Raw genomic sequence first — 21,808 nt, 5'->3', positions numbered from 1 at the left:
CATGCTTGCTAGGCAGGCACTTTGCCTCCTGAGCCACACCTCTAGCCCTTTTTCTTTTGGTTATTTTTGAGATAGGGTCTCACTTTTTGCCTAGGCCAGTCTGAACCACGATCTTCCTATTTATGTTTCCTGCTATCACTGTATGGCAGGCATGTGCCACCATGCCCAGCTTTTCCCCTTTGAGATGGGGTCTTGTGAACTGTTTGCCCTGTTTGCCCTGAAATCATGATCCTCCCAATCTCAGCCTTCCAAGTAGCTGGGATTTCAGATTTGAGCCAGTGCCTGGCTCCCAGTGCTCCTTTATAAAAGTTGGTAGTCAAGCACTATATACTGCAAAAGGCCCTGCTATTATCTTGGAGGCTGCCAGGAAGGGGAAGTTGAAGCCTGGGGATCCCACTTGGCTGTCAGAACAGAGGGGAGGAGTAGGAGTGATGGTTCATGCCTATAATCCCAGCTACTCAGGAGGCAGACATTGAGAGAATCAATGTTTGAGGCCAACCCAGGCCTCAACAAATAAGCTGTGTGTGGTGGTACACATCTCTAATCCTAGCTATGAGGAGGCCATAGGTGCGAGGACCACCGTGCAGGTCATCCTGGGCAAAGACCTGAGACCCTACCTGAAAACTAAAACAAAACAAAACAAAAAAAGCTGGAGGTATAGCTCAAGTGGTAGAATATCTGCCTAGCAAGTATGAGGCCCTGAGTTCAAACTTGAGTACTACCAAAAAATAAATAAATAAATAAATAAATAAATAAATAAATAAATAAATAAAAAGAAGTGGGGAGGAGAGTAGGTGGAGCTGTACTAAGGGAAAGAAGTGTGTCCCTGGGCCGGTGGGTGAAAGAGGAAAGGCCATAGCCTAAGTCAGACACACACACACACACACACACACACTCTCTCTCTCTCTCTCTCTCTCTCTCATTCTCTCTCTTTCTCTCCTTCCATTTCCATCAGCCTTCAGCTCACTAGGGACCCTTCCTGTATTGGCTCCTTCTCAGTGAGATGGGCAAGCCAGCTAGTAACTACATTAAGCCTTTGAAATCAGAGGTGCCTAAAGTTGACAACAAATATACTTGTATCTCATGACATGTAGCGTTTTCTTTATAAAAATAGTAATTAGCAATATAACATTACCTAGGAGAGAGAATTTGTGATGATACTGAGACTAGGGAAGGTTGAAGGTAGGAACTGGTGGAGGTGAGGAGGAGAGCAGAGGTAATATAAAAAATATTACTGATGCTGTGCAGATTGTGAGGATGGGATTGGTGGTTGTTTGGGGTATGGATTGGTGGGTATTGGTAAGTGACAAAATGTACCTTGAGAGGAAAGAAAGTACTTTTATGAACTTATTTTTAATGGAGGTTGGATGAAAGTGGCATCCCAATTAATTTGTAAAGTGCACTCATCGTTTCAGGTTTAGTACAGCAGATCTTTTAGTGCTGGTGGGTTAATTTGATCCCATGTCAGCATTTGGGTTCTTTGCTGCACGGTTAAGCTTGTTTGTGCGGCAGGTAGCATGCCAGGGAGATAACGCACTTGGCATACCTAAAAAATTGTTAATTACTGGCTCATTTATACTTTGGTTCAAAAACCAATCTAGGTCTTGTCTGTTTTCTTTCAAAGTCACTAATGCATAAAAATAAAAAAGGGAAGCTAGTTTGTGAAAAGGAAGTCACTCCCCTAGGACTTCAGAGACAGGTAGAATGTATCAAGCCCCCCTAAGGTAGCCCCTCTCTCATCCTTTAGGCTCCAAATCACCTCTAAGAGACCTCTGCTGACCTCCTCCTGGAAGCATCATCCCACCCAAGCCCCCTTTCTCCCCACCTGTCACTGTATCAGCTTGTTCTACATCAGTGCACTTGTGTGTAGTTACAAATGTGGAAGACTACCTTGTTGACCACTGTTTCCCTTAGTTCCCAAAGCAGCCACCTGTGTTCCATAATTGCTCCCTGAATGGAGGCACCTACTGGGAATATCCCCAAGTCACCCAGAGCGAAGGCCAGAGAATAATATTCATCTGTTTATTTTGGGTCAAAATGCAGCACATGAATGAAAACTCATTTATTTAACACCTATTACATAACAGGCACCTGACATGTTTCTTCTCCTCTGTTTTATTTGACCACTGGTCTAAGATCAAGTATGGTAGTAAATATATTACCCTAAAGGAGAGCTCCTGAGTGCCTTGAGTGATGTCTGCAGCACTCCAGGCAGAATAGCTCTAAGGTGAATGCACTGAAGGAGAGGAACATACTCTCAAAAACTACTTTAATTATTTAAAGTTTGCCTCTTTCATAGGCTCATCAGAATATCCCTTCAACTTATATACTGTATACAATGTCAAGTCACATACTATCATACAAGCATTTTGAATACTGCTTGCTAGACTTAGAATACTAATCCCAGAGTTAGACTGACTATTGCAGAGACAAATCCCATGAAGTAAATCATAGTTCCTTGGTGCAGATGAGGGAACAAGGTGATTCTACACTGGAGATTCCAGGATTTTCTAGATGTTGGTTTAATGTATCCTGTGACTAATTCTGAACCGAACAGGTTTTTGAACACTGCCTATATTGGTTCCATTTGTTTGCACTTAAGAACGGAAATTCTTCAACACTCAATCCTACAAATTTGTCTTTCTCCTTGGCCTGACTAACATTATGGTAGATAAAGCCGCCTTCATAATTTGAAATCTCCCATCATCTCTTACAAGCTGTTTTGCAGTCCTTATTTCTGACATCTATCAAAAAATCAGGTGTGGTGGTGTACATGTGTAATCTCAGCACTCAGGAAGCTGAGACAGGAGGATACTGAGTTCCAGGCCAACCTGGGCTACAATAGCAAGATCCTGTCTCCAGGAGGAAAAAAAAATGTGATAGAATTTAAACTTTGGGGAATTACAACTGTGCTTTGGATAGCAGCCTTCCTGTACTCTCATTACTCATCTCTCCCTAAGTCAGTTTCCAGTTTGGGAGACTGTGTAACTGTATACATTATTGGATGCTCATTAGTGGTTTCTGAAAAGTATTAGTTTTCTAACCATTTTAAGTACACCTAATACCATGGTCATGACTTATTAATTACAACTGACTACTCTGAGCTTGCCTTCCTTTGCTCTTCCTCAAATGAAATGATTGTAAGAACTATTAAGCCAAGATTTTTTTTTGTTTGTTTAGTTAAATACTTTTTGGGTTCTGAATTGAGACATTACAGAACATTGACAGTGAAAACTTCCGGTGAGCCTGGTAGTGAGAAATGGAAAAGAAAGAAAGCCTTGTCCCTGTGTGTTTCACGCAGTAACAGTCAGACTGACTCACAGAGCAGGCCTGCTGGAACCTGTGCCCAGCTCCCAGCCCGGCTGGCTTAGCAGCTGCCTGGAAAATGCGTTTGCAAGAGAGCTTGGAAGATGGCTTGTAACCTTTCAGTGAAAAGTTTACCTCACCAGTAATGTCTAACGTGGTTAAACCTACGGGGTAGCTTAAAGAGTCACTTTACCTGAGCAGCTTCGCTGCTTTTGAACTGAGCCAAAGATAGGCCAAAATGGGCTTTGTGCTTCCAAATACTTGCCTCGGTTTGGAGTTTGGAAGTGAAATTAGGTATTTGAACACTTAATGTATGTAAGGTTTAAAGTCAGTTTATTTTTCTTAAGAGGAAATAGCATATCTATTTTATCCCCACAGGAAGGATAGTTATTGTTTTATTTTAAACCAAGCTCTTTCTCTTGGTAGGAACTTATCTTTAATTCTGTAGTCAAGCTTTCTGACCACTGTGCCTTATATTATCCATAGCAAGGGGGTCTCACATCAGATGGAATGGGTTCAGCATCCTGACTTCAGCATGTGCCAGCTTCTGACCCCAGGCCTAAGAGGAGATGGTCACAGCCACAGGCAGGGCTGTGAGAGTAGGCAGTCCCTGTCGAGGTCTGGTCACGCAGTGGGCACAGCCATGAGGAAGAGTTACTTCTCAGCCAGCGTTTTAGGTCTGCCAAGTTCTAGACTGGAGAATATAAAGCTGAAGTGACTTGATCCTGCCTCATCCTGCCCCAGGAGAACCTGAGGTTGCCATGGATGAGGCCCAGCCCTGGGGCCTTCTGTTCCCTCACCTAGGTTTTATCGGCGCAAAGGTCATAGGGTCTAAGAGATTTTGATCCTCACTTAGTAGGTGCAGAGGTGCTCGCTCAGTTGTGCTCTGATTCTTCCCCTCATCCTTCTTGCTCAAAGACAAGTCCTTCACTGATAGTGTGTGCTCAGACTCAAACATAACTGCTTGTGGAACAAGAAGAAAACTTCAATAGCTGATTCCTTTACAAGTGTTCCTTAGCTCTAAAAACTCTTCATCAGTGACTAAGTTCTGTTTCCCTCAACCACATAGATTCTGTTTTGCAAAATTATAATGGTATTCATGTTAAGCAAAATTTGGTTATGATTTTTAAGTAGGTTTTTTTTTTTTTAAGCTGTAGCTGTGGTCCATGTTTCTTATTAAAAGTGTTACAATATTTCTTCTGACCTCTCTCACTCCCTAGTAGCATGCTGGTTTATCTTGAGTCACCCATCTCTGGTGATGTTATAGTCTGGTTTCTGGAAGGTTTTGTGGTTACTGTTGGGGAGGTCAGTAGACACAGACAATACACCTATGTCTGCTAGTTAGGTGAAATACTTGATGTGTAAACCCAAAAACATCCTACAAAAGTGATAACCCTTTTCATTTAACCCTACTGGTTTGTCATTTCTTTTTGTGTTTCTTTGTAGATAAATCTGTAAGCTCCCTTCACAGAGCACAGTCCCTACTCCTTATGTCTCAAACAGCCTTTTATACCTGCAGGCTTATTATATTATTGTCTACAGAATTCTCTGAAGGAAAAATTTCCAGAATCTGTGAAAGCATTATTCTCAGAGAGCAAGAGGAGCCAAAATTCAGAACTTGCTCTTAGATACTTTGCTTTACTAAGGAAGGTATATTCCTAGAAGTTAGGTGGTATTCAGTAGGTAGGAGAAAAAGTTAAGGGTGTTTTAGTCCTCTGCTTCTGGTGGGAAGTGTGGTTGAGATTATATGGTCATTGATGTCACAGAAAATTAAGGCAAATCAGTTTTATACAAAACAAACCTAGTGACTAAGAATCAAAGAGGTTGATTTACGTAGTTTTGTTGTTTGTGGTTTATATTGAATGCACTTTGGCAGATTTTTTTTTTTTTTGGATTCTATTATACCTTATATTTTTTTCCCAAAGATTTGCTTTTATTTTTTGCTGATGTGTTTCCCAGCCAAGCCATTGTCTAGCAGCAAACCTGTTGAGTGACATTTTCTTCAAAACTATTATGATTGCTAACTGCCAAGTTTGTGACTGAAGGCTCTATTTTGGTCTTGCTAAAATATGAATTTAATTTCTATTTGATAAATATTGAGTAAGATCTACATTGCAAGTAGCTAACAGTTTTCATTTTATTTAGAAAAGTATCACAGGATGTTTTTACTTCATTTGTTGATGAAATAGTTCCTTGGCAGAATTACCACATTGTATGTAGGCGGTCATTTATGAAAGAGCCAAGTTTTATCACTTATTTTTATTAGAAAATGTAGTGATTTTTTTAAACAAGATTCCCAAAATAACCATGCCTGCTTGCTTCAGTGGTAGGTAATTGCAGTAAGAATTGTTGGTCACATTATTGAAGGAGTATTTTTAAGTGTACTGATTGATTTTAAGCTTCAAATGTAATTTGCTTTTTGGGGCATCAGTAAGAATCAAGCAGATTTTTTTTTTAAATTTCAATTTTACTTGTAACATTTCCTCAAATAGTCAAGCTTATAAAATTGGGAGGAAGTGGGAGGGAGCAACTAGTGATTCACTCCTGTGATATTTGGGCATCTCCACGGAAAAAGCTTTGGGTTGAGGGGAGGAGTTAAAACGTGAGAAAACCTGTACAGGTTGGGAAAGGTTTGATTTTAATAATAAGATTCCCCATAAGCCAGCATGCCTAAAAATAAGTTATAGTGTAAGTTTGAGGAAGTGAGTTGTTTTCTTTTTTTTTAACCAGCATGATAGCAGTAAGTTGGAAAAATACTTTCTTGACAGCAGTTTCATTTGTATTGCAAGCCTTTCTGTTGATTAGTGCTCAAGCAGACAAAAAGGAATAATTTTTTGCATGTGATAAATGGAGCTCAATATTAATAATGTCCTTTGGACAAACATGGAAGCTAACTGGTAATAGTTGCCCTGATAATTTCTCTACTTAGTATTTATCTATTTGTAACACTTTTTATATACTTAACACTGTGCTTTCACAAGTACTCATTCAACTTATTAATTCATGTCATAGTTAATGGGTTATCCTAGTTCAGTTAGAGACTATGGGAGAAAATAATTTGAGCGTATTTTATATACGTTTGCTTTTTCTTCTTTCTTCCTTTTGTTTTTCTCTTCCAGGTCATTTGTCTTGTTCGTGTGGACCCTGTCCTCACTGATTAGGGGCGGAGGGCTGGCAACAAGTGCTGGTCTGCAGTAGTTCTGCTGCAGTGTATAGCACATGTTAAAGATTGAGTTTTGAGATGCTAAGTGGCTGGGATTGAACTGATTTTTCTGTTAAGATTATAAAAATTGAATTTCCAGGAAAAGAAAGCATTTGTTAACTAAAAGAAAACTTATTCCTGTCCCTCTTTTGTATCATTAGGCATATTTCCTATTTATGTGCTAAAAAAGTTATTAGACGTTATCTCAAATTCTCCACTGTCTTTCCCTGTCCCATTCCAGCATGCTCGAAGATGACCTTCAGCTCAGCGATAGCGAGGACAGTGACAGTGAACAGGTAAGTGTTGTACACTGATGATACCAAGAATCCTTTGAAATATGTCTAACACACCTGAGCTGCTTGTCCTAACTTGTTTTTTATTCTTCCCTGGTCCCTCCTCCCTTTTCTGTGAATGCCTAGACTCCAGAGAAGCCTCCTTCCTCATCTGCACCTCCAAGGTACTGTCTGCAGGTTTCTCAAGCCTTACCTTAATACCTTCAAAGTTTCCTCAAGGGGAAGAAAATGGAGGATCACAGTTAAAGGGATGTGCCAGTTTAATACTGTGGGAACTTAAATCAGCTCTAGGGAATTTGAAATTAATCATATAACAGTAGAAGGGTCCCCATAGCCACCTGCGTCATCAGTTTGGATCTTAAAATTTTTTGAGTTGGGTGTGGTGGTGCACACCTGTAATCCTAGCACTTAGGAGGCTAAGGCAGGAGGATCATAAGTTCAAGGCCAGCCTGGGCTAACATTAAGCATTTTTTTTCGAAAAGTTAAAAATAAGCTTAAAACACACTTTACAAGCAGTATTGTATAACCAGTATTTGAAAAGTTAGACTGAAGAGCACAGTACTTTCATGAAAGTGATAGTCACTGCTTTCAAAATTTATAATAGTGCACTTTTTTCAGTGTCCCTATTTTCTTAGTTATCCATGTTTTCAAATTGTTTCAGCTGCTGTAAAAATGACCTGTACTACATTTTAATGGGATGAAAAAGTTGCATTGTTTTTGCTTTCTAAACAAGCCAACCATCTTTTAGGAAATGTGATGCTTTAGTTTTTGGAAATGGGGACTATTTTTACAGTGTTTTCTTCTGGTACTGAACATAATGGCTTGAGATGACAAATACCATGAAAGCATGGACAAAGAGTCACATGCTCATCATTCAGCTCAGTGACAACCCTTGGCTAATGTAGAAATGGTATATTGGTGGTTGAAGAGTTCATGGAATTATACAGTCTTACAGATTCTTAAGGTTTGCTTGGTTACTTACATATAGTTTTGTTAGAATTTCTAGTGGGTCATGCATACCCGTAAAAAAGTAGAGGAAAAGCAAAAGAAAAGCTGAAGGGCAGGCCTAAGTTCGAATCAGGAATTCCATCAAAGTGTGCCCTTGTGCTGTCACTGGCTTACACACTTGCACTGCCCTATGGACAGGATGGCAACGCTGGGCCAGCACAGTACATAAAGATGGGTAGTGATACAGTGTGTTTGTTTTAGAATCTCCTCAATTAGTGCTTTTATTTATTATCAGTTAACATTTTTATTCTAATATATGTTAATTAATAAGAATTTATTTTGAAAATACTGCAGATAGATTTGGAAGCCTTCCAGATTATAGTTGATGACTTACTGCTTTCAGTAGTGCCACCTAGGGCCTAGTTTGAAGACTGTATGAGAATGAAACTCTGTGTCTAGTAGAGATCAGTGTATCTTCCCACTGACTTAGAGTTATTGGCCTGTTGTAAAAGTTTGGAGTAATCTGTAGCCACTCATAAAAACTGGCCATCCTGTAATTCCACCAAGAAGTGTGAGTGGATTGTTTTTGAACTTACCCTCCAGAGAGGACTGTCTGTCCTCCAAGGTGTCTGGTTACCAGATGGTAAGTTCTCATATAGGGAGATTTTCACTTCCTAGTTTTTCTTTTATACACTGATTTCTTGTGGCTTCCTATATAGAAGGAGCCAGAAAACTTAAAGAGCCAGAGAGTAAGTATTTTACTCTTCGGGCCTATAAGTCTCTGTTGCAACCCCGTAGTTCTGCTGTTGTGGCACGAATGCAGCCACAGACAGCCCATCCAGGCCTTGGTTTATCAGGCAGCCCAGCATCTGATTAGACTTCATGTAGCTTGACATATTCTTCAGGAGTGAAAGGCCACAGGCTTCCCTTAATGCAGTTATCTGGTGAGCTCTTTGAAGGTCTTGTCATTGTTTCTTAAGCCACTGTCAGCTTCTCTCTCAACTGGACAATCAGGCCACAAGGGCCTTCCTTTCTAGAAGCAAGAGAATGCACAGGGGGAGAGAGGGAAGAGACCCACCTTGCGTGGTCTTCTAATTTTGTCCTTGCTTTGCAGTGCTCCGCAGTCTCTTCCAGAGCCAGTGGCATCAGCGCATTCCAGTAGCACAGAGTCAGAAAGCACCAGTGACTCAGACAGCTCCTCGGACTCGGAGAGTGAGACCAGTTCAAGTGACAGCGAGGAGAACGAGCCCCTAGAAACCCCGGCTCCGGAGGTACTGTGTCCCCTCAAGAAGGCCATTCAAGGTGGTAGCATGCTGTCTTTTGGGGCTGGAGGCTGCCTTGCAGGCAGCACTGACCCTGAAGCAGAATGGTCAGCCCCACAGGGGCTGCTTTCCTGCTCGTGTGCCCTGCAGAGCCATCTGGTTCTGTTTACTTCCTGCTCACCAAAGACTGGAAGGTGGTGATTTGGGAGAGACATCTCTCCCCTGGTTAAAATGACAGGCTCTTCTTTGTCGTTGCCAGTGTTGGTTTTAAGAACAAACAGCTGGTTAAGAATGTTTGCACACCATTTTCCCCTCCCTTCTTTTGAAAAAGAAAACTTGTTTTTGGTAGGCTTCTGTTTTGGTATTAATGAAAATTTTTCTTAAAATTTTAGGAATGCATGAATTAGGGAACGCAAAAGGAGACTGGCTGCCTGATAGAACAGAGGGCAGGAACGTGAGCTAGAAATAAGTCACTAGAAGTTCTAATTTTGAATCACTAAAAGCTGTGCATTTACTTGATGGCAGAGTGATTTTTGTCAGGACTCCGATTCTTGCTCCCTTCTGTCCCATATAGAACAGTGATAACTGCTTGCTTGGCACCCCACTCCCCCTTAAGACACTAAGATGTCCCCAGCTGATGAAACTGAAAATTAAGTTCTGAATTTGGAGAACATATGCTATGTACCAGATGGTTGAGCACAAGAAGTTGTTAGTAACAACTAGAAAGGTTTCCACACACCCTCAGCACTTGGGCAGCAGTATAAAATTCTGCTTGGGAAGGATGATAGTGAAAAAGGAAGACATTCCTGTTTTATTTTTGGTGAATGAGACCAGTCCATGTAGAGAAAACTCCCTGCAGAGTTTAGATGAGAGCATCAGGAAATGAAGCTTTCCGATTAGGAAAGCAGTAGAGTTTTCTGTATTCATCTCTCCTGTCTAGAAAGTGTGGTTCCACTAGAGCATTAACTAAAGACATCTGGAGATCATGGAGTAAAATGCTAGGCTTGTCTCAGGCAGGGGACCGAGAAAATCAGTTCCACTTTTTGTTAGATATAGATCTATGTCAGATACCGAATAAATGTTTAGTATTTTTTTGAGTGCATTTTCATAGGTTGGCATTGACTGCACATAAAGTGCCTTTCAGATTTAGAAAGAGTTCTCGTGTTCCTGGGGCTCTTTGTTTCGGTGTGATACTAATTGCTATGGAAATAAGTTTTTTTTTTTTATGTCTCAAGGAAAAGGATGCTGAATATACTACTCACTGTTAATAAGATCTTTGCTTTATGTTTCATCTTCAATAAGAAAAAATCTACATGCTTGTAAGATTATTGATAGAAAAAGATCATTCAGTTAAATAATAAAATTCAACTTGGCAAGCACTAGTTACACTATAATTCTAGCTACTTGGGAGGCTGTATTGGGAGGATTGAGGGTTGAGGTTGGCCCAGGCAATAGTTTGTGAGACTCACATCTCCTAAATAACCAGAGCAAAATGGACTGGAGATGTGGCTCAAGTGGTAGAGTGCCTGCTTGACGCCCTGACTTCAAAACCCCTACCCCCCCCCAAAAAAAAAATATATATATATACACACACACATGCACACATATATAATAAAATTTAAAAGTTCTATTTATATAAAACAAAATGGTATAGATTTGATTGAACAACTGAAACTTGAAAAAAATTAATCTGTTTATAGTGATGAGATTCATATCTCATTGATCAAGAACTTACTAGAATGCAGCTCCGTGTGGTGGTATATATGCCTGTAATCTTAGCACTCTGGAGGCTGAGGCAAGAAGATGGAGAATTCAAGGCCAGGCTAGGGTACAGAGTGAGACTGACTCAGGAAAAAGTAGTTACTGGAATAGGTAGAAACTTTGTAGGTGTCAAATAAATACTCCCATCCCACTCTAATTTTTAAAAATCACCTTACCAAAAAGGCTTCTGTTTGTATCTCAGAATGAATGTGCAAATTCACGATTGTGGAGGTTTATATGTTAGGAATATTTTCTTAGTTTACCTTTAATTTTCCCTAAGGTATTTATCTACTTTTCTTTTCAAATGAATACTTGCATTATTGTAAATCTCTTCTTTTAAAAGGGTAATAAGAATTCCACAATTAGCCATAGATACTAGTTTTAACTTTCTCACCCAGTTCTATTTTTTATGCTGAGACGCTTGCTTTTTATGGCTCATTTTAACTCTTTTTATTTGATGGAACGAATGATCACAGCTTAAGATTTGGAACATTACATACCTGCCACCGGGCTGCCAGTGGACTTGGGAACTAGCCGGTGCAGATTCTATTTCAGTATCTTTGTAATGGGAGTCAGAATGTAAATCTTAGCTTTTCAAAATAAGTGGGGCACATTGCCACTCTGCTACTTACAAGTAAGGGCGGAAAACACGATTCTGTTGTAGGTTGCTCAAGAATCTGTTCAGCTGTCTCCTGCTCACGGCCCAGGGTTTTGGTGCTAAATTACTTTGTGTTGATTGTCTCTTGGGCTGCTCTCTTTTTATAGATTTTTTTTTTTGAGTGGGATGGGATTTGAACTCAGGACTTCACACTTGCAAAGCAGGTGCTTTACCTCTGAGCCACACCTCCAGTCCTTTCAGAGCTTTTAAATAAATTGTTTAATTTGTTTTTGCTTGCAAAGAAGTAGTAGCACTAATATTGAGAGCTTAGCCATTTAACTTTAAAATTTGATTTCCCCCCAGCACTCCTGTTTTTCCTGCTAGCTGTACCTATACTTAATGTAAGACAGTTAGTTGAGCACCATGAATCACATAATCAGGAAGAGATCTAATTTTTAACTTTCTTATCCTCTTTCAATTTTTTTTTGGGGGGGTGGCACTGGGGTTTGAACTCAGGGCCTACACTTTGAGCCACTCCACCGGCCCTTTTTTGGTGATGGGTTTTTTCAAGATAGGGTCTCACAGATTGTTTGCCTAGGCTGGCTTCAAACTATAATCTTCCTGATCTGGAGTAGCTAGGATTACAGGCATGAGCCACCAGCGCCTGGCAATTTGTTTTATTTTTAATTCTTTTTCTTTTTAAATTTTACACATATTTCTCACAACTGTGAAATTTTATTTAAAAAGTAAATTTATATTGTGCATAACCCAAACTTCTTATTTAGAACATAATTCGTCCTAAAACAAATTAACTTCTGCCAGCTTAACAGGCTAGGAGAAGTAAAGGTGCATGTGGCCAAACATTTATCAAAACACTTAAAAATAATTATATACTTTTTTCTTCCTAATCTGCAGTATGGGGGTTATACCAGCACCAAGAGCACAGAATGGGGGGCGGGGAGGAGAGACAAAACAGGGCAGAGGGAAAAATGAAAGCCAACCCTGATCCTATCTGGCACACACTCAATTAAAAATTATTTTATAGTCTATTTGTAATGCAGACATCACCCCCTCCACCCCACACCCCCAGTCTCAATACCCAAACAATATCTGACCTTAAAGGGATTCTATCATTTTACAACTTTGTTAGGTTTACAGAAAGGATTACCCCTATACTTTTTCCTTGTCTGCACCCTTACTCTGTTTCATCCTGAAATTGGGCCATATGCCTCCCTTCTGGACATTTAGGACTGTAGTTGAAGCAAGTGTGTTATTTTTGTAACCAGGACATTGCTTTAGGGAGTACTAAACGGATCTCAATATTGTCCTCTTTTGGGGGCAGGGTGAGCAGATGTGACACACCAGGAATGACGACTTTCCCTTTGGGTTCAAACATGAATACTCTCAAGGAGCTTGTCATGATTGGGCTGCAGCTATAAACATAGCTGGTGGGTGAGAGGACAGATGGGAAGGGTTTGGTTCCTGACATGCTTGGCAGTGCAGTATCTTTTGGATCAGTTCACCCCTTGTGGCACCTCACCCTTGAGTCTTTGTAGGAAATCAAGGTTGACAAGTAGATACCATGCTAATCTTTTCCCTTAACAGTCACCTTGCCCTGTTGGAATACTGAATACGGATTGAGAGTTACATTTGACAAAATACCTGGCACCTAATAGAGGTTTTCCTCTCTTTCTTCCTTCCTTGAAATTCAAATAAGACCTTTGATATAGAATTGATGTAAGTGTAGGAAACAATAAAGGAGATGTGTTGTCATAAGCAGTATTGTGGGGTAAGCAGACAAGGAGGAATTCGGCAGCCATCTTTCTGTCCAAAGTATCATCCTGCCTGGTTTCTTAAAATTACTTTTAGTTCTATTCTATTACAAACTAAGCCAAAACTACTTATCCAGTTCTTTTATATCTAACATTTCCTTTACTAAAAAGCCTTTATAGCATATATTTTACTTTATTAGGTTTGTTTATTCTTATAGAGTTGACTTATTTGGTATATTTTACTTGGGAAAGTTGTCACCAATCTTCACCTTAAAGTACCTTCCATCTTGGGGCTGGGTTTGTGCCTCAGTGGTAGAGTGCTTTCCTGGCTTGCACAAGGCCCTGGGTTTGATCCCCAGCAAGGCAAAACAAAACCCTGCATCTCTTAGACTGTTCTCCTTATCCATAATCTAATCAATTAAATTTCATGTGGAATATCTACTAGTGAACTGCGTAGTGCTTTGTGTGTGTGACTTAGTCATTCATACCTGGGGAGTGGATTTTCTTAAGAAAATCATGTAGCAAGGCTGAGATATATGACCCTTCTAAAATGAATAGTCATCGCTCACTCTATCAGATACTGGTATTTTTCCATATGATATAAAATTCATAGGCAAAGGAATGCTCAGATATCTCACTGGTTGGGACTTGGAGATAAAAGAGTCTCTGTTACTCTGTTAATATCTAATAGCCTACTTGGAAAGACAAGGTTTGACTCACAGTTACGATAACATAGAACTTGGCATGGTGGTAGTATGGTGGTGTTCACCTGTGATCCCAGCTACTTGAAAGGTTGAGGCACGAGGATCACAAGTTCATGGCTAAGCTGGCCAACTTACTGAGATTTTGTCTAAATTAAAAAAAATTTAAGACTTGCCTAGCATGTGTGAGGCCCTGGGTTCAATCCCTGTTTAGCACCCCCCCAATAACCTCCCCCCCCAAAAAAAAAAAAGAAAAGAAAAGATGACTTAGGAACTTCTGATTTTTCAAATGGGTTATACAGGTAATCATTATAACTCATTATTCTTAACTGTGTGTGCCAGAACCTCCTTTTGTGTCTTAGAAACGTGTTATTTCAGGCCAGATTGCCTGTAACAAGAGACCTAAGTGTCTGACTTAAAGAATCAAAGAGGTACTTATGCTTGACTAATGTTACTTCACTTGGCTCTTTCTCAAGGTGTAAAATTTGAAAATCAGTATATAACTGTGAACCACTGATAACTTTGTCACATCATGTTTTAAAATAAGAGAAATCAAATCAAGTCTTGAAGAAAAGCCTTTTTCTGTTGAAAAGTGTGCCCAAGAAGGGATAAAACATGCCACCCATGGGTAATCACTAATGCTTAGTTCATGGGTAAGCTGCCTGAAAAGCCTTGACAGACGGATTCTTCTTATTTCTTGTTCACCTTATTTTTCAGTAGAGTTCTAATTACTATTAGAACAAAAGGTTTATATTACAAAGATTTCTTAGCTCTCAGTGACCTATTATTAGTCAGTATCTGTTAAAAAATTGGCAAGTCACACAAATATTGAAAATTGTTGTACATGTAGAATCTGACTTGCAAATTGAGAAGGGTGAAACAGAATCTAAGTTCTTATGTTTGGAATAATTGCCTGTACTAACAGTCCAGTATATTGGATGGCTAATAAGAAAGAGTGGTTTATCATCATTGGTTAGTTAACACATTTTCCTATTTCCTTATTTTCAGCCTGAGCCTCCAACAACAAACAAATGGCAGCTGGACAACTGGTTGACCAAAGTCAGCCAGCCTGCAGTGCCCCTGGAGGGCCTGGGGAGCACAGAGTCCCCCTGCCAGCGCCAGGAAAGTAAGGGTGGCAGCGATAGCAGCACCACAGGTCAGGAGCATTCTGAATCCAAAGATCCTCCCCCGAAGAGCTCCAGCAAAGCCCCCCGGGTCCCCTCCGAAGGCCCCCACCCTGGGAAGAGGAGCTGTCAGAAGTCCCCTGCACAGCAGGAGCCTCCACCTAGGCAAACTGTTGGAACCAAACAACCCAAAAAGCCCATCAAGACCTCTGCCCAGGTGGATTCGAGGGCCAACCTGCAGGTGGAAAGTGAGCCAGGACTTCTTTCCTATGGCTCAAAAGACCACACTTCCAAAGACAAGCCCAAGGTGAAAACGAAAGGGAGGCCCCGTGCTGGGGGCAGCAGGGAGCCCAAGCCCACCGCACCCACCCCCAGTGAGAAGAAGCAGCACAAGAGCTCCCCACCAGCCCCCTCCAAGGTGCTCTCAGGCCCAGTACCCACGAAAGACAATGTGGGGGCCAGGAGCCCAGAGCACTTTGCTCTCGTCCCCTTGACTCAGAGTCAGGGCCCATCCCATGGTGGTGGCAGTAGCAGTGGCAGCAGGACTAGTGGCTGCCGACAAGCAGTGGTGGTCCAGGAGGATGGCCGCAAAGACAGACTCCCGTTGCCTTTGAGAGACACCAAGTTGCTCTCACCACTCAGGGACACCCCTCCCCCACAAAGCCTGGTGGTGAAGATAACCCTAGACCTGCTCACTCGGATCCCCCAGCAGCCAGGGAAGGGGAGCCGTCCAAAGAAAGCCGAAGATAAACAGTCGCCTGCAGGGAAGAAGCATGAATCTGAGAAGAGAAACTCAGACAGCTCCAACAAGTTGGCTAAAAAGAGAAAGGTGAGTGCTGGAGGCTGGCCTCCTACAGCAGAACAGCTTTGGGTGAGGGATCTGTGACTGGAAATCTTGGCTTTGATGAGATGTACTTCCTGCTTCAGTGAGGGTTCTTCTTTGCCTGCCCATTTTTGCTTTCCATTTTGCAGGCGATCATATATGTCAAGTCTCTTCATAGGTCATTGAAAAGGGTAGCTTCTTTTAGCATCAGGTAGCATTTTAAGGGTGCATTTTTATTCGCATGCACTGATATTTACCACTTGCACTGTTGTCCTAGAAATGGAGATACAACATGAACTGAAATGCTAGTTACTATTCTGAATGACTGAAAGAACTGCTATATACAATTTCTTTTTTTATTTTTATTTATCATCTTATTCTACTGGGAGTACATTGTGACATATACAAAAGTTCTCACAACATATTGTATTTGAATTCACCCCTCCATCATTCTCATTTACCCCTCCCCCAAATTTTAATTACATTCTGAGTTTTTTAATGTCAATATTACATCCATTTTTCAACTCAAGGCCACACAATACCTTTTTTGAGCTATTGAATGTACAGTGAGAATATATTGAGTAATACAAGCTGATGGGTATGTTGTAAAGAACTGCTTATCTGTCATTTATTATGATTTTTGGAAGTCTCATTTAAGGAATGAATGTGTTGGGGGGTATCCTACATTATTTAAGACCTTCTCTTACCTGGACATACTACTGTTTTGGACAATGTCCTTCTTTCCTTTATTCTAAATCATGGAGCTCTGGGTCTATTTTTTTCTTTGAGATAATGAAAGTTTAGTGTTTCCTTCAGAGACATTCCCAAGCCACCTTGCCCAAGATCTCAAGACAAAGGCATGAGAAGGGCCAACTCTCTCTTGCTGAGAGGGAATAAAATTTTTAATGCTGTCCTACGTACATAAAATATGACTTACTCAGCTGTGGAAGTTGAGCTAAGAATAACAGAGGAAAACGATCGTGAAGTCTGCTGTCATGTCTGAGGCCCAGCTGATTAATTCACTAGGTTAAAAATATAACATGACTACCAAACTGCAAAGGGTGACTGTTTTCTCCAGAACCTAGCCAGCTTGTGTTGCTACCACGTCTGTAGCAGGCAGGTTGAATGGGGCGGGTCAGGTGCTCACTGGTGCGGTTGTTCACATGGAGGAAGACAGGTTTTCATATCCCCAAAGGGTGTGTGTCACATACAGAACTTTATGGAGGAAATTTTGGGACCTACTTAAGAAAAATGTGCCTGCCCTTAATGTCTCTGAGAAAACTTCAAGAATTTTCTTATTGTCCCCCTCCAGAGAAGTCTTCTGTCGCCTCTGCCTCTTGTGGTCTTGGATGATCTCCAGTGCTAACTTTCTACATTCACTAGAGAGGGGACAAGTATTTGCTTCCAAAATGCCAACTTACCAGGTGGAAATGTTAGAAATTGGAGGACGCCCCACTCAGAGCCTTTTAGCCTAGCCATGTCCGCCCCCCAAACCTCCTCCCCCTTGCACATTTTGCTTGCAACACCAGAAAGAGAAGCTTGTAGCTGTTCCTCTTGGCTGTAAGACCTGTGCCCTCTGGAAGCCATTCCCAGGCCTTGGCTGAGCTCCTTGAGGGCAGCTCATTTATCTTTCTGTTTAGTGTGCAGAGAAGTAATCTTAATTGGGTGCATGAGTTCTTTAAAATTCTGGCAAGCAGCTAAGAGATCTGGCCCAGAGCAGTCAGCCTCTCAGAGGTACTGACAGGTTGAGATCTGACCCATTGGTTCTAAACCTGATTCCCTTATAGTCACCTGGGGAGACATTAGCCCTGATGGCAGGGTGCCCTCCCCACCCCCACTACCACATTTCTTTCTGAATTCTGAAGATAATCCTAAAGCCAGCAGGGCTGAAACCACTGGAGGAGAGCCTTACTATAGGGACCTAGGCTATGCAAAGCTACTTCTTCAGATGGGGAAATCTTTAGGTGTGCTGAGTGCCACCAGCTCAGGTCTACGTAGCCTGGAATTCCTTGCCTGGACTATGTCGTTAGTTAGCAACTGCCTTAGAAGGGTTTCAGGTAAATAAGTATAAAGATCAGTCTACCGTGTGCTTATTTCTGAGCAAGGAATCATTTGTCCTTAGGAGTTTTTTCCTGCTGGATTCCAGGTGGGAGGTATTACTGTTTACATATTACATATTACTAATTTCCAGTCCTCTGTGTCTGTACCCTGACCGTGCAGGGCTTCCTAACTCCAGCCCTTTGACCAGAGCAGCAGTGAGGAGCATGGAATGTGGGCCTGGCCACTATGGCAGAGGGAGGATCAACCCATTTTTAAGCTTGGGAACTTTCCCCTAGATTCCATTTGTGAAGGCTGTCTTCATTTTCAGTTCAAACAGTGTAGAAAAAGCTCTGAAGATCTCGTCAGAGCCACTGAAGAATGTGCCTGACCCCTCCAGCAGTGGGATACTGTTTCTAATTAAAGGCCCTGTAGTGCCTGTCCCTCTACTGGTATGAAATCTAGCAAATATTTTCAGAGGTTTCACAGGATCTTAAAGCCATTTTAGCCTCAACCATGTGTGAGAACGGCCATAAAGAGTTAGTGGTAGAGCTGCAGTTCAAGTGGTAGAACACTTGCCTAGCCTGCTGGGTGCATCCCCAGCCCTGCAAATTCAACAAACAAAAGCATTAATAGCCGTTGTGATGCCATCCAGTGTGGCATCTACTACTTTGAAGGAAAGAGTAGGCAGGCATTCTACCATTTGATCCCCATTTCCAGCCCCTTGCCCTTGTTCTTACTGTGTGTCTTTTTCTTACTGAACCTCATTAGAGGGAATCGCCTGAATTTCCCAAAGTATTATCTGCTCCTTGCCTTTTCCTGTACTTTATGCACTACAAAGCTCATCTGCTTCCCCTTCCCCTGAGGCTTTTTTGGTGGTTATTTTGGTGGCTCTGGGGTTTGAACTCATGGCCTCACACTTACTAGGCAGGTGCTCTACCACTTGAGCCACGCCTCCAGGTCTTCCTTTGCTTCCCTTTGGGAGACTGTCACAGAGTCTCAGACCTTTAGTGCTAAAAGAGCCTTGGCAGTCCCTGTTCAGCCACCACCTCCTATAGAGGAGAAGGCACTGGCATCATTTAAAGCTGGCCTGGAGTTCGGAATGTACCTCCTCTCAGTCAGTCAGTCCAGTGTTCTTTTTCACACATTTTCTTGCATATGAGTGTCTGCTGGAGCGATTTCTTGAGAGGGTCATAGGTCAGAGTTCAGTATCAATGTAGTGACTCTGATTACAACTAATGGTGCAGTGACAATGTCCTTCCTTCCTCAGTCCCTCTGTCATGCCAACACTGCCACCTTGATGCCCACACATTCCTTCATCTCAGAATCTCTTTCAGGCACTCCTTCCCCATCACAGCCAAGCTTTTGGTATCTTTCCATCAATTAAAAACCTTGTGGCTCCAAGTTAACATCAGTTTTGGAAAAAGCTGCCTTAGTTTTTCCCTGCTACCTACAGGTACCTACATGATGAGCTAGGTGATGTGGCAGGCACCGGGCCACCCTGAAGGCATGGTGACACCAGCATGACCCCATCTCTTCCTTTTATGGTCTTCCTTCTTGCCTTTTTGCTTTGCTCTGTGGAGTGGTTCTTGGCAGATCCCCTAAGGCTCCCAGACCCAGCCCCTTGAGAAAAGCAGACTGGTCCTGTTGGGACCCAGTTGGTAGTAGGTAGCCTCCATTGTCATAGGTGCAGGCAACATCAAGAGCTTTTCCTTGTGGGAAAGGAATTTCTGAGTCCCAAATCTTTGGCTGGATTCTCCAAAATGGCGGTGACTTGGGATTAAACCACAGAGCAAAGGGATTTCTTTTTTTCTTCCTGAAGAGAGTACTTTGCCCTTAATGTGATTTTCATGTGGTTTTTTGACCCAGAGAAACCTAAAGAGCACCTTGCTCCTGTTGTTAGCAAGTCTTGTTCTTGGAACTCAAGTTTCAATTCCATGGACCCCAAGCTATGTTCCTCAGCCAGTAGGCATAATTTCTGTGCCAGCTGACGAACTCTGAGTACTGCTCTGGGGAAGCCTCTGACTATTCCTGACAGAAGAGGACAAGGTTCCAAGAACACAGTGCAGGAAGAAACGCCTCAGGCCTGACAGAATCCAGAAGAGGCTTGACTTTATTTAGTTTAATGTCTTCTTTCTGCTAGTCATAGAGTACTTTCTGCTTCTGATGTGTTAAATAGCAATATACACCTGATGATTCCTGTAGATTGTAAATACTGGCATTGTTAAATGTTCACATTGGCATTGGGGTCTGGTGATTTCTTGTTTGTTGGCTCTTTCCTCAAGTTCATGATTGGCACAAACCAGAGTTCTTACCCGCTGTAGGGATTGCCTCACTTGTAGATCTTATTTTCATACGTGGTTTATAAAGTCTGCTGCTTTGGTTTACGGTTATATAACTAGCATGTCCCAAGCAATATAAAAATATATAAACAAAAATGAACTCTCATTTCACCTGTGGACTTTGGTATTTTCTTGAAGAAGTAATTTCGTTCGTGGTTTATGTTTGGGTCCTGCCTTGGTGACTTCTGGTTGTCTTTAACTGCCTAGAAGTGCCTTCTATTTAAAAATGTGTTCTTCCATCTCATATGCAAGTTAACATCTGTCCAGATATTTTAGTAAATGCTGACTTTTCCTAAAGGTCAGTTTCCCATCTCCTTGCAATGTGTGCTGTGCCAGCTGAGCAGTCTCTAACGCTTAAGAGAATTCCCTGGGTCCTGTAGTGGCAGGGTGCCTGGGCACAGGTAGGTACCTAATTGATAAGCGGTTTCCATGCCTGCACAGGGTTCTGTTTTAACTTTCCACCAGGGTTTACTGTCTCTCAAGTGCTGCCACAATGACTTGTTGAGTAGAGCCTTGTGTCCCAGCTGCTTCTCCTGCTTGTGCCAGTGCCTTTACTTCTGAAGTCCAAGATTCTGTTGTGGCCTGTGCTCCCAAGCCCAGCTCTGTGGCTCTTCCTGGGGCATTTTAATCCTTCCTTACCTCACATACTGTCCATCTCCTGATCAGGCTCTTCAAGGGACATTTCTCTTAGTCATCCCTAGTATTTGGCTCCATCTCTGAGTATCTGACTTGTTTTTGTCTTGTTCATGCTGTGTATATAATTACTTCTTTGCATTGGCTAATTGGAGATTCAGAGCCCAATTTGCAGATCACCTTTAGCGAGTGTCCAGTAGAAATGGGAAATAGTAACAGTTTGAATAACATTTAATCCTTAATATCTCTTAAGCATTTAATCAATAGTAAATCATTACATTCCTCCTTTTTTTGCACTCAGTCTTCAGAGTCACTCCTCATTGCAGATTAGCCATGTTCAAGTTCAGGTGCTCCCTAGACACGCAGCCGTGCCTGCCTAGTGGGAGTGTGCTAGTGCGTGCTGAGAGCCTTCCATGGGCTTTAATTCCTCTTCTCCACTGTTTCCCTTTCCAAATACTCTCTCTCCTGCATGTGCCACAAGATTAAATGCTAGTATCTTTGGGAGCCACCCTGGATGAATCTGTTTTGAAGCAAGATAGTACATAAGTGAACGGTAAGGCTTTTCTAGACTATGTAAGGCTGGGTGGAAGCATGCCCTTAGGCACTTGTGTTTGCAGGGGTCCAGAAGGAGGAAGGGATTGGTTTTTTCCTGTTTCCTATTCTTTTGAACAAGGCAGGCTGTGTGAGCAGTCCTGAGCCTACACATCTTACTTTATTCGTTTTTCTTGGAGAAATTCAGGAAAGAGAAAGATGCAGTGGTTAAACACTGGGACCACCTACTGTCAGTTAATTTGATGAACGTTTTATCTTTTATGTCTTAGGTGAATCTAGGGTTTGTTGGGGATTGTCCTAGATTGACTGGTGTGTCCCAGATTCCTAAGGTGGTAAACTCACAGCTGGAGACTCCATCCTCACTGCACAGGAGAGTGAGTTGAAGGACTCCACTCAGCACTTCATTGCCGCTTACCAGAGAGGATGTGCAGTGCCTTCTTGTGCCAGACCAGGC

The 21,808-nt window shown here is 41.8% G+C and overlaps 1 protein-coding gene across 10 annotated transcripts in view; it reads left to right on the top strand.

Annotated features, from left to right (window-relative positions):
- Aff1 (ALF transcription elongation factor 1) overlaps positions 1 to 21,808 on the top strand; it is a 160,738-nt gene that overhangs the window by 122,910 nt on the left and 16,020 nt on the right. For all 10 annotated transcript variants that reach the window (XM_020184045.2, XM_020184043.2, XM_020184047.2 and 7 more), the window contains 4 exons: positions 6,750 to 6,804; positions 6,928 to 6,965; positions 8,864 to 9,020; positions 14,852 to 15,796. In XM_020184045.2, the coding sequence (XP_020039634.2) occupies positions 6,750 to 6,804; positions 6,928 to 6,965; positions 8,864 to 9,020; positions 14,852 to 15,796 (1,195 nt within the window). The remainder of the gene's footprint in view (positions 1 to 6,749; positions 6,805 to 6,927; positions 6,966 to 8,863; positions 9,021 to 14,851; positions 15,797 to 21,808) is intronic.

This window comes from Castor canadensis, chromosome 9 (assembly GCF_047511655.1).
Source record: "Castor canadensis chromosome 9, mCasCan1.hap1v2, whole genome shotgun sequence".
NCBI classification, from domain to species: Eukaryota; Metazoa; Chordata; class Mammalia; order Rodentia; family Castoridae; genus Castor; species Castor canadensis.
Note: the sequence above shows the minus strand (reverse complement) of the source record. Positions and strands in the feature narration are given on the sequence as shown.